At 34.6% G+C, this 12602-nt stretch overlaps 4 protein-coding genes and 1 pseudogene across 4 annotated transcripts in view; all 5 read left to right on the top strand.

Moving 5' to 3' along the window:
• On the top strand, positions 102-1834 carry LOC104751401 (isoflavone reductase homolog P3-like). Its single transcript, XM_010473334.1, has 5 exons — positions 102-366; positions 457-591; positions 762-1005; positions 1102-1305; positions 1414-1834. The coding sequence occupies exons 1-5, from the start codon at positions 181-183 to the stop codon at positions 1578-1580; spliced, it is 936 nt and encodes a 311-aa protein (XP_010471636.1). The 5' UTR covers positions 102-180; the 3' UTR covers positions 1581-1834.
• Positions 1979-3671, top strand: LOC104751402 (isoflavone reductase homolog P3-like). The gene is made up of 5 exons (XM_010473336.2): positions 1979-2239; positions 2339-2473; positions 2717-2960; positions 3046-3249; positions 3341-3671. Exons 1-5 carry the CDS (start codon positions 2063-2065, stop codon positions 3505-3507), a joined length of 927 nt encoding a protein of 308 aa, XP_010471638.1. The 5' UTR covers positions 1979-2062; the 3' UTR covers positions 3508-3671.
• LOC104751403 lies at positions 3720-5269 on the top strand (annotated as a pseudogene).
• LOC104751404 (isoflavone reductase homolog P3-like) lies at positions 7266-9256 on the top strand. Its single transcript, XM_010473337.2, has 5 exons — positions 7266-7520; positions 7599-7733; positions 7874-8159; positions 8245-8448; positions 8867-9256. The coding sequence occupies exons 1-5, from the start codon at positions 7335-7337 to the stop codon at positions 9022-9024; spliced, it is 969 nt and encodes a 322-aa protein (XP_010471639.1). The 5' UTR covers positions 7266-7334; the 3' UTR covers positions 9025-9256.
• Positions 11974-12602, top strand: part of LOC104753851 (auxilin-like protein 1) — a 5988-nt gene continuing 5359 nt past the window's right edge. The window contains exon 1 of the mRNA XM_010476044.2: positions 11974-11985. Within this exon, the coding sequence (XP_010474346.1) occupies positions 11974-11985 (12 nt within the window). The remainder of the gene's footprint in view (positions 11986-12602) is intronic.

Raw genomic sequence — 12602 nt, forward strand, 5'->3', positions numbered from 1 at the left:
CAAGAAATAAATCTTAGAATTGAAGTAAGTTTCGGTAAGGCTATTATTGTAAATTAATCAACCACCGGTCTGGTCCATAAATTGGCTGCCAGAGCCATTTCCTTCACTCACATTTCCAAATCATTCTATTACCACTCAAACTGCACGCACTCATCATCATCACCTTTTGAAACTAAACCAATGGCGTCGGAGAAAAGCAAGATTCTAGTGATCGGAGGAACTGGTTACATCGGGAAATTCTTAGTAGAAGCGAGTGTCAAAGCCGGCCACACCACATTCGCTCTAGTTAGAGCAGCAACTCTCTCCGATCCCGTCAAGGGCAAAACCGTTCAGAGTTTCAGAGACCTCGGCGTCAAAATACTACAGGTTATTATTCTTCAACTCTAATATTCTTTTATTATTACTATGTTTTATAACCACAGCTTAGCCTTAGTTATAATTTGACTTGGTGGTCAGGGAGATTTGAATGATCATGAGAGTTTAGTGAAGGCCATTAAACAGGTCGATGTGGTTATATCAACAGTTGGGAGCATGCAAATCTTGGATCAAACCAAGATCATTTCAGCCATTAAAGAAGCCGGTAACGTCAAGGTTGGTGTATATAATAAAATATAATTTCTAATTATTGGTTTGTGTTTGTGTTAGTGTTGTCGCTCTATCACCACATCAATTTAAACCCACTTCATGAAAAGAGTAGTTATTGGGAAATTCATTTGTACATATATATATTTAGTCTCATATTGGATATTTGTTATGTGCAGAGATTCTTGCCGTCTGAATTTGGGGTGGATGTGGACAGGACCAGCGCGGTTGAGCCCGCAAAATCAGCTTTTGCAGGGAAAATACAGATTAGGAGAGCCGTTGAAGCTGAAGGAATACCATACACTTACGCTGTGGCCGGTTGCTTTGCCGGTTACTTCCTACCTACATTGGTTCAGTTCGAGCCTGGTCTCACATCTCCTCCTAGAGACAAAGTCACCATTTTAGGCGACGGAAATGCCAAAGGTCTTTTTTTCAGAATTTAAATGTTAATGCGCTTTATATATAGTATACTGTAATACATATATGCATCTAGCTAATATGGTCTCGACTACTTGGCAGCTGTGATCAACAAGGAGGAAGATATTGCTGCTTACACGATCAAGGCGGTGGATGATCCAAAGACTCTGAACAAAATCCTTTACGTTAAGCCTCCTAACAATACCTTATCGATGAACGAAATGGTTACGTTGTGGGAGAAAAAGATCGGCAAGTCTCTTGAGAAGACTCACATCCCAGATGAGCAAATCCTTAAAAGCATCCAAGGTTTAGAAACCAAGAGAGGTTTTTAGTTTCTTTAATATATATCACTGCCTTTTTTTTATTAATTAGCTGAACCAAAACTTCTTTTTTGTTTTTTTTTTGTTTTGGCAGAGTCTCCGGTTCCCATCAATATTATGTTGTCGATAAACCACGCAGTGTTTGTGAAAGGAGACCAGACCAATTTCACCATAGAGCCTTCGTTTGGTGTGGAAGCCTCTGAGATTTACCCTGATGTCAAGTACACAAGTATTGATGAGTATCTCAGTTATTTTGTTTGAGGAAGTTCATAAAAGATAAAACACTTAATTACCACCACGAAGTTTCATGTTTGTATCAATAAAAATGATTCTTGTGATGTGTGTGTGTGACTCGTCACACAGTGCTTTTTACCTATATGTGTGTGTGTGACTCTTCACACAGTGACTCGTCACAAAGGATACATACTTTGTTTATTGTGTAATTCATACCTATTATCAACACGTGTAAACCACTAAGAATATATTCTCTAATTCAAATCAGTTTTTACGAGAAAGTTCAAATCAAAGGTTTTGTTGTAATGGCGTGACTCGTGAGCTATAATAATAGATATTATCAAAAGGTGGTTGCGATAAACAAATAAAAATATCTTAGGTAAGGGTAATATCGGAAATTGACGAACCTAGTCCATAAATTGCTGTTCCTTGGCTCACATCTCAAATCAATTTAGCACTCAAACAGTATACACAGTCATTAATCGTAAAGGTCTCACAAACACTAAAACATGGCGTCAAAGATTCTGGTGATCGGAGGGACTGGTCACATCGGACAACTCATTGTAGAAGCAAGCGTGAAAGCCCGGCACTCCACGTTGGCTCTTGTTAGAGAAGCAACTCTCTCCGATCCCGTCAAGGGCAAAATCGTCCAGAAATTTAAAGATCTCGGCGTCAAAATACTTCACGTACGTACGCTTGATTCCTTTAATATATATATCTTTCATAAAGATTCCAATAACCATAATCCATAACCTAGCTATTATGTATATCAAACTTGGGATCAGGGGGAGTTGAACGATCACGAGAGCTTAGTGAAGGCCGTTAAACAGGCCGATGTGGTTATATCAACCGTTGGGAGCATGCAAATCTTGGATCAAACCAAGATTGTTTCAGCCATTAAAGAAGCCGGTAACGTCAAGGTCAGATCTTGATTCAACCAACCCGTTACATATGAGTAGAATCCGATCTGCATAAGATAAAATTTGTATATCTTTTAGGATGGATGTGTGTATATAATATATAAATAGAATTCAATTAGTCTAGTGATTTGTGTTAGTGTTGTTGGTCCGTCACCACCAAATATAATTAGTCTAGTGATTTTCTTGAATAATAATCATCCAACTGAAGATATAGTCTCATACTGGATTTGACGTAATTTGCAGAGATTCTTGCCGTCTGAGTTTGGGATGGACGTGGACAGGTCTAATGCGGTTGAGCCAGCGAAATCGCCTTTTGCAAGGAAACTACAGACCAGGAGAGCCGTTGAAGCGGAAGGAATACCATACACTTACATTGTTACCAATTACCTTTCCGGTTACTACTTGCCCACATTGGTTCAGTTCGAGTTTGGTCTCACTTCTCCTCCTAGAGACAAAGTCCAAATATTTGGTGATGGAAATGCCAAAGGTTAGTTTCATATATATCCGAAAACATTAATGTGCTTTTTATACAGTTGAATGAATGTAACACGGTCGAATATTTTCGCATGCAGCTGTGTTCAACAAGGAGGAAGATATTGCTGCTTATACGATCAAAACCGTGGATGATCCGAGGACTCTGAATAAAACCCTCTACATTAATCCTCCTAACAACACTTTATCCATGAACGAATTAGTCACCTTGTGGGAGAAAAAGATTGGCAAGTCTCTTGAGAAGACTTACTTGTCAGAGGAACAAATCTTTAAAAGCATCCAAGGTTTAGAAAATCAGAATTATAAGGATTTTAGATTCTTTAGTACTGCCTTTTTTCATTAGCTGAATAAAAAGTTATAATTCTGTTTCTGCAGAGTCTCCAGATCCCATCAATGTTCTTATGTCTATAAACCACGCAGTGTTTGTGAAAGGAGACCAGACCAATTTCACTATTGAGCCTTCGTTCGGTTTTGAAGCCTCTCAGCTTTACCCTGATGTCAAGTACACAAGTGTTGATGAGTATCTCAGTTATTTTGTTTGAGGTACTTCATAACTTACCACCATGACGCTAGTTTCATGTTTTGTATCAATAAAAATGACTCTTGTGATGTGTTGTCACAGTGCTCTACCACAATAAAATTATCTCACAAATTCACATATCTTTGCATGCATTTAATTGGTTTGATATGTACACCTATATAATAATGAATACCGTTTGTGCTAGAATTTATGTAATTTGTATTTTACGAACAGAACATGAGAGTCGAAAACTGTTCACCACATCACATGGGATGTTTAGTGAGGAGGTATTTGTCGTAATTAACCCACTAAATACCGTCCATAAATAATTGCCCTGTCGACGCCAAGTCCTTCTCTCAAATCCCACAGTATCATTATTCAAATAGTACACATTTATTAGTCATTACCACCGTTGAAACATGACGACGGAGAAAAGCAAGATTCTTGTGATCGGAGGGACTGGTTACTTGGGTGAATTCATCGTTGAAGCTAGCGCTAAAGCCGGTAATCTAAGATTCGCTCTTGTCCGAGAAGCATCTCTCTCCGATCCCGTCAAGGGCAAAACCATCCAACGCTTCAAAGATCCCGGCGTCACAATACTACACGTATGCATGAACTATCATTCTATAACATGTACCAAACCAAGATCATTACCGCAATCAAAGAAGCCGGTAACGTTAAGGTCAGAATTTGATTCATCATCAAACCTCATTACAAATAAACAATTGCAGAGAGTCTCTAACTAGATATGTAGTCGATGTTTTCCAGAGATACTTGCCGGCTGAGTTTGGGGTAGACGTGGAGAGGACCAGTGCCGTTGAGCCGGCAAAGTACTTTTTTGCAAGGAAGATACAGATTAGGAAAGCCATAGAAGCTGAAAGAATACCATACACTTACATTGTTAGCAATTGCTCTGCTGGTTTTTACTTGCGCACATTAGTCCAGTTCGAGTCTAGTCTCATATATTTCTCATACCAGAGACAAGGTTATCATCTTTGGCGAAGACAGTGTTCCTCCTAGAGACAAAGTCACCATTTTAGGGGATGGAAGTGCCAAAGGTGGAGAATTATATAATGTAATAGAAAAGTAGAATTTAAAACATAAAAGATTTTTATATAATTTAGATTGTTTTCGCAGTTGTGATCAACAAAGAGGAAGATATTGCTGCCTACACAATCAGGACAGTGGATGATCCAAGGACTCTGAACAAAACACTCTACATTAAACCTCCTAAGAACACTTTATCAATGAATGAAATGGTAACATTGTGGGAGAAAAAGATCGGCAAGTCCCTCGAGAAGACTCACATCTCAGAAGAACAAATTCTTAAAAACATCCAAGGTTAGAAATTCTAATCCGAGCATGATTCACAAGGGGAGTTTTATTTTATAGATTCTTTATCATCGGTTTTTTCATTGCTAAATAAAAAGATATCTTCTTTTTTGCGTTATCTCCAGTTCCCATCGATGTTTTTAAGGCGATAAACCACTCCATATTTGTTAAGGGAGATCAGACCAGTTTCACTATAGAGACTTCGTTCGGTGTGGAGGCCTCTGAGCTTTACCCTGATGTCAAGTACACCACTGTCGATGAGTATTTCAATCAATTCACTTGAGAAGATTTCATTAAAGCACCGAATCCACCGTTACGATTACGCAACGCAAGTAACATAGTTGTAACAACAATTATCAATGATTCTTGTAGTTATATAATTTAAGAATGTGTGTGTGTGTGCGTGTGAGATTGAATTAAGCCAAATGTGAAGTTTTGAGAAACTAAGCTAATGTTGCACTCTTGTGTCAATGACAACGTAAGGTATATCTTCAACTACTTTGACCAGAAAAAAAAAAAATAGGGGTACATCTTCAACTTCAAGTTTGTTTGAAATCCACAAATATATATGTACTTTCGAAACCCAATATATGATAGAAAAATCAGAGTTTCAGATTAAATTATTTCGATGTTGATAGATTTGTATTTTCCCCTTTGTTCTATCTTAATTTATTTATCATAGTGTTGTCTTTTTTATGTTTTCTTCTATTTATTTTGTGAATGCTCGTAAGAAGGAGATTCTCATTTGACAATCTCAACAACCACAATTACTATGGGGAAACTTCTCAAAACATAGGCCAATTTTTATTCTTAAAGAAAAATCCATTAATTTTTTTCTGAATAATACTTTGTTTGGTTCCAAAAGATGTAATTTTTAAGTTATTTATGCAATTGTATTAGTTATTATTAATAACTTATTAATGATAGATCGTAAATTTCAATAAATGTATTAATTAAAACTCTATTGGTTTAGAGTTATAGAAAATTGTAAAGCACAAAATAGTACATTTATAATCAAATTTTAATATGTTTTTCTTAATATGTATGAAAATTCTAGAAAATAGATTAATTAGGAACATAGATAATATATATTATTGATGAATATCTTATATTAGAAACGTTACCCGTTTCATATCTAAATTTTACAAAAAAAAATTTTTTTAAGAACCTAAAATACTCTTTAACCTAACTCTAATAATATACAAAATATTCGGAAAAAAAAAACCACTTCAACATCTCATGTCGATTCAACCCATTCCCTTCACATCCATTGTCCCTCTGCTTTAAAATTTCAAAAAGAAAAATATAGTTTTACTCATAATTTTATAGTTTGGTGGTTTCAGCGTTATTCCATATATTTTGAGGTTTTCACAGAAAATAAGTTCATATATAATAATTTCAAGTTTTTGGAAAACCATAATCTCGCTAAATTTGCAAAACATTAGCTTTCAAAACCACAAAATTACGAATTTCTCCAAAACAATAAAATTGTGGAATTAAGTTTCTCGGTAAAGAAATAAAAAAAATTGGCAAATTACATTTTCCGTCTAACGCCGTAAAATTTGTGAGATTATTTTATTTTGTAATATCCTAAATTAACTTTACGAAATTATATATTTTTTTGTCTATAACCGCGCAAAACTATGGAAGTACTTTTCTCCCACTATGTTCTTTTGTCCCGCTATGTTATTTTCCCATTACGTTTTTTTTCTGGTGAGATTGTGAGAAGGGAGTCGTACAATGTGGAAGAAATGGATGGGACTAACGTAAGATGTGAAAGTGCATTAGAGCTCTGAAGGTGACATGACGCGATGAAGAGTCTTAGAGGTCTGATATGCTGACGTGACGTGAAGTAAGATGACAAAGATATTAAGAGTATATTTGGTTAGAGGAGATAAGGAAACAATATTCTTGGGGATAAAGAATATTTCTTTTTTGTTATGATGCACAAAGATTTAGATTTGAAATTTTAGGTGCGAGTATAAAGAGACTAGGGCTAGCCACAAAAAGAGCCATCACTCGTGGGGTAAAAGTTTTGAGAGATTTGTAACTTTATAACATTCATAAAAAGGCTAAGAAGATGAATGTGTTTAACTCTTTTAGATCTACACAGAGTGTTATGTTAGATAGATAGGAGAGTAAGTTTAGATTCAAGTCTTGTAAGAAACGAGAGTTTCTATACAAGGTTGAATAACAAGCGTTTGCTTGGCGCGTTTCAAGCGGTTTATTTCGTGTGTGTTTCTTTATACCTTAACAAGATGTTGGGACAAAAAAGATAGATTATTTTTTATGAGACAGAGTGGTTTAGTATTTTAAAGACATTCACTTTTTTTTTTTGTAAAGTCGTGATCAGTCGTTATCGAAAAACAAATGGTGCTGGGTGAGGATATTGTCGTAGTCGACCCACTAAATAGTGTCCATAAATAATTGCCCTGTCGACGCCAAGTCCTTCACTCAAATCCCACAGTATCATTATTCAAATAGTACACATTTATTAGTCATTACCACCGTTGAAACATGACGACGGAGAAAAGCAAGATTCTTGTGATCGGAGGGACTGGTTACATGGGAGAATTCATCGTTGAAGCTAGCGCTAAAGCGGGTAATCCAACGTTCGCTCTTGTCCGAGAAGCATCTCTCTCCGATCCCGTTAAGGGCAAAACCGTCCAGTGTTTCAAAGACCTCGGTGTCACAATACTAAACGTATGCAGAAACTATCATTCTCTAACATGTATTACATACAAATACATAACCATAACCTTAGTTATATAACTTGGTCAGGGGGATTTGAATGATCATGAAAGCTTAGTGAAGGCCATCAAACAGGTCGATGTGGTGATATCAACCATCGGGCACAAGCAAGTCTTGGATCAAACCAAGATCATTTCCGCCATTAAAGAAGCCGGTAACGTGAAGGTATTAATTTGTTCCAAACTCATTACTTATAAATGGAGATCTGATTAGCATATGATCTAATGAAAATGTATAGTTATGAGAAAAATCATACAGCACATTGCTCGTAGTCTTCTACTAGATTTGTAATTGTTGTTTTCCAGAGATTCTTGCCGGCTGAGTTTGGGACAGACGTGGAGAGGACAAGTGCGGTTGAGCCGGCAAAATCATTTTTTGCAAGTAAGTTACGGATCAGGAAAGCTACAGAGGCTGAAGGAATACCACACACTTACGTTGTTAGCGATTGCTGTGCCGGTTTATACTTGCGTACGTTAGCTCAGTTCGAGCCTAGTCTCATTTCTCCTACTAGAGACAAAGTCATCATTTTTGGCGACGGAAATGTTCCTCCTAGAGACAAAGTTACTATTTTAGGCGATGGAGATGCCAAAGGTTGAGAATTTTAAAATGTAAGAATTTTTCAAAAAAAAAAGAAAAAAATATTTATTTTATAACATGTTTTAGATTGTTTTTGCAGTTGTGATAAACAAAGAGGAAGATACTGCCGCTTACACAATCAGGACAGTGGATGATCCAAGGACTCTGAACAAAATCCTTTACATAAGACCTCCTAAGAACACTTTATCAATGAATGAAATGGTAACCTTGTGGGAGAAAAAGATCGGCAAGTCTCTTGAGAAGACTCACATATCAGAAGAAGAAATCCTTAAAAGCATCCAAGGTATAGAAATCAAAATCCTTGAAATTTTTATTCCCAATTTTTATTGATCACTTTTTTNTATTATATAACTAAGTTTTAGATTGTTTTTGCAGTTGTGATAAACAAAGAGGAAGATACTGCTGCTTACACAATCAGGACAGTGGATGATCCAAGGACTCTGAACAAGACCCTTTACATTAAATCACCTAGGAACACTTTATCAATGAATGAAATGGTAACCTTGTGGGAGAAAAAGATTGGCAAGTCTCTTGAGAAGACACACATATCCGAAGAAGAAATCCTTAAAAGCATCCAAGGTATAGAAATCAAAATCCTTATGTTTTTTAATTGATCACTTTTTTCCATTTTCTGAATGAAAAGATATTTTTTCCTTTTTTTCTTTTGTGTGTGTGTGTGTGTGTGTGTGTGTAATCTCCAGTTCCCGTCGATGTTTTTAAGTCGATAAACCACGCGGTGTTTGTGAAGAGAGATCAGACCAGTTTCACCAAAGAGACTTTGTTCGGTGTGGAAGCCTCTGTGCTTTACCCTGATGTCAAGTACACCACTGTCGATGAGTATCTCAATCAATTCACTTGAGAAGATTTCATAAAAATCACTGAATCACCGCTACGATTACGCAAGTAACATAGTTGTAACGATAATAATGAATGAATGATTCTTGTAGTGTATAATTTAAGAATGTATGTATGTATGTGTGTATGTGTGTGCGTGTGAGACTAAATTAAGCCAAATGTAAAGTTCTGTGAAACCAAGCAAATATTGTACTCAAAATTGAATACTGTACAATTCATCAACCTTGTTTGAAATCCACATATCCTTTCGAAACCCAATTATCAACAGTATGATATAAAAATCAGAGTTTCAGAGTCAGAATTGTTTAATATCATACGACAATGTTTATACTTATGCTATAACCTTCTTTGGGAGTTAGAGGTTTTCAATTTGGGTCCTTATTGGGCCCGAGGCAATGTATGATTTTTATTTAGTAAACAAAAACAAGAATACAGAAGTAGGCGAGAGCATGTGGTTGGGGTTGTGAATATGCAAAGCATATGGCTAAGAGATTCTCCCATAGACTACTTTTGCCAAAAAAAAAGCAACTGAAACCACTTTAACGCTTATAAAACCTTGTAAAGGCCATGTTAGATTAGGTTTCCATGATGCCATGGTCTATTAAAAAGCATGAAATACATTTTATTTATTACAAGTTTGTTAAAAAGAAAACTAAAAAAAAAAATATTACAAAGGAACGAAAATAATGACACTATGTGTATGTATCGTGGGCTCCATTTTTTTTGTGCTTTGACTGACATAATTAGATTCTCTCGATCGTATGGCATCGATTTACCTTTTTTTTTTCTTCTTCTTCTATAAAGCTATAAAAGTAACTGTCACTGACCCTAGATTTATACAGTTAGATCTCAATTGCCCAAAAGCTTACCATCATTTTATTTTTGTGTGTCGCCAACTCTTAGTTGTCTTAACCGAAACTCATCAAAGAGTATGTGGACAACTCATTTAGGGGCATAACCTTACCACTATATTTATTTAAGTTTTTATTGTTACATTTTCTTGTGTGGAATTGTCAAGATGCTCTCTGAATTGTCAAGATACAATGTGAGTGTTTCACTTCTATTAGTTTGATTTTGGCTTCTGGGATATACTTGCATTTGACGACTTTTCTTTGTAGATATAAATAGGCGTTTGAGGATTTTAAGTGTTAGAATGGTACTTTCAAATGTTAATTGGGTATAGCAAAACGGTTAACATCACACACACACACATGAATGTTATTATTATTATTTTTTCTTTTCCATGTTACGATGTCATTTTCAGAGTCCTAACTATAATACAAATCATGCATGGTTTAGAGAAGGCATTACCAACAACAATATCTGTCACTGCCACTTATAAGCAGGCTATAATAGAATCATTAGGTGATCAGTTATGAGTGTTCGATCACTAAATAATTTATTTCATCTAACTTGTGGACCATTAATATATACAAAATGTCTCTTTGATGTTTTTTAAAATTTTATTTCTTTGTTGGTCAGCGATGATTTCTTTAAGGTATACAATCTAACTTTAATTTTGCGTTCTATATTTTATTAAGGGAACAAGAAAAATAAACCAATAAGTTCAATAGGATTTTCTAATGTTTAATTTGTTTAAAATACTCAGAGCGGTGATATCAGGAACGATCTTGGAAATGACAAAGCGTTTTTGGTTTTTATTCGATCTGTGACTTATGTTTCCTCACTAGTAGTATTTTATATTTTGGGGGGTTCATACTATTTTGATAGTAGTAATAACATATGGATTTTTTCGGAAAATGCATGACTTCTCTGGCTCTTGGTGATTGCCAGCAACTACGATGCTGTGAATCATTACAATTTCTACCAAACGTGTGCATATAAATACATATGTTATTATTGTATATACATTCATTGGAACAGCCTGTATAATCTAAAGTTTTGGACCACATCCCAAAAACCACCAAGGGTAGAAGCTAAAATGAAAATCATAAATATGAGTCATATTACCAATATACTGTTTGGTTTTGTTTTCGTTTTTTTTTTAAAAAATATTGGAGGTATAAACAAAAGATATGTGGGAAATTGTTGTGAAAAGAATCCATGTCTTGTATCAAAAAATCATGTGATCTATCATTCGAGATAAAGACATAGACAACTGCTTAATAGACACTTTTTTTGTAACGCCACTTGTTATTCACCCCTGCTCTTGTTATTTTCTTCTTGCATGATTACTATGTATAAACCAAATTGGTGATGACAACATCGTATGAATCATCAAACTAAACTCACGGAAACTGTGTTGGGCTTAGTTACAAGCATATAGGTTCATTTCAAGAACCGAATCAGTAGTTTATCAATACGTAATCACAAACGACTTCGAACTATAATATCTAGTTTATAATTAGTGATTGATCCTTCGAATAAAATAAAGTTTTTTGAAAAAATAAAATAAAGTGATATTTTTTTTCTTTTTTTTTGGTTTTACATTTGTCTGAGTTTATTTATATATAAACGACAATGTTTTTAGTTTTGAAATCTACAAAATAAAAATTGTGAAACTGTTGACAGGAGGCAAGACAAGAGCATAATAATGCATAACGGTCGCACAGACAAGTCGAGAGAATCATAGCTTTTTACTATGATACTCAAAATTCCGAAGATACCCTTACATGATTTCATCGCCCTTTATACACTGTTATCAACAGCTTAGATATTAACTGTCTTTCGACAAAACTATAATAAAAAAAATCGAGCCATTTGAATATTTGTAATCGGGCAAGCTCCCATGTGTTTAAGAACGCAATTAGACTTTTTTTTTAAATTTTTTTTTTTTTTGTCAAAAAGCATTTATACATTTGTTACTCTTAAGTCTGATTATATTAGTGGTATATCATACAAAAGAAAATATAAAAGGTCAACATGGACTTACGTTACTGAAATATAGTAATCATCTCTAATATAATTATGAACAATTTCTGGAAAATTAGAAATGACAAGCTATGTAAATATTTACATATTTTTAAAAAATATATATATATATATATATATATTACATATTTAAAGGTACATGAACTAAGACGAAGGAGGTTGGCGTGTGGAAATACTTTTGATTTTGACAACACAATTTATCTTACTCCTTTATACAACATTTCACTACATAAAATAATCACACGAAGCAAAAAAAAAAAAAAAAAAAAAAANAACAAACTAAGGTCTCTATGCTTAACGCAACTTAAAGTATCACAAAGAGCATAAAAATGAAAGAGATTTGACCGACACAACATTAACGTTAATTTTGCTTTTATACTCTATAGTACATGATACAACCAATGCAAAAATTAATCTCGCGATTAATATAGTTCTTAAATTATTTGACTACAAGACAGTTATTATAATTATTGCTCACGCGCTTTTTCGAATTAGTTAGTAAGTATGATTTAATTTGTTTATATAAAAATAAAAAAAAAATCCAAATTACTCGGCATAAAAAAATAAACAGCTCATAGCTCTCTCTCACCCTTCTCTTCTCTTCTCTCTCTAAAGCTTCTGCAGATTTTTTCGTCTGCAAAAAACCAGAGAGAAGGACAAATTAGGAAGAGATTAGAGAATAAGAAAGCA

Source organism: Camelina sativa, chromosome 16, assembly GCF_000633955.1.
Source record: "Camelina sativa cultivar DH55 chromosome 16, Cs, whole genome shotgun sequence".
NCBI lineage: Eukaryota > Viridiplantae > Streptophyta > Magnoliopsida > Brassicales > Brassicaceae > Camelina > Camelina sativa.

What these genes read in the sequence shown, in the direction of transcription:
- LOC104751404 (XM_010473337.2), top strand. Translation starts at nt 7,335, where the DNA reads ATGACGACGGAGAAAAGCAAGATTCTTGTGATCGGAGGGACTGGTTAC. An exon ending in TCGGTGTCACAATACTAAAC is followed by an intron (nt 7,521 to 7,598) that starts GTATGCAGAAAC and finishes TAACTTGGTCAG; the next exon opens with GGGGATTTGAATGATCATGA. An exon ending in AGGCGATGGAGATGCCAAAG is followed by an intron (nt 8,160 to 8,244) that starts GTTGAGAATTTT and finishes TTGTTTTTGCAG; the next exon opens with TTGTGATAAACAAAGAGGAA.
- LOC104751401 (XM_010473334.1), top strand. Translation starts at nt 181, where the DNA reads ATGGCGTCGGAGAAAAGCAAGATTCTAGTGATCGGAGGAACTGGTTAC. An exon ending in TCGGCGTCAAAATACTACAG is followed by an intron (nt 367 to 456) that starts GTTATTATTCTT and finishes CTTGGTGGTCAG; the next exon opens with GGAGATTTGAATGATCATGA. An exon ending in AAGAAGCCGGTAACGTCAAG is followed by an intron (nt 592 to 761) that starts GTTGGTGTATAT and finishes TGTTATGTGCAG; the next exon opens with AGATTCTTGCCGTCTGAATT.
- LOC104751402 (XM_010473336.2), top strand. Translation starts at nt 2,063, where the DNA reads ATGGCGTCAAAGATTCTGGTGATCGGAGGGACTGGTCACATCGGACAA. An exon ending in TCGGCGTCAAAATACTTCAC is followed by an intron (nt 2,240 to 2,338) that starts GTACGTACGCTT and finishes ACTTGGGATCAG; the next exon opens with GGGGAGTTGAACGATCACGA. An exon ending in AATCTTTAAAAGCATCCAAG is followed by an intron (nt 3,250 to 3,340) that starts GTTTAGAAAATC and finishes CTGTTTCTGCAG; the next exon opens with AGTCTCCAGATCCCATCAAT.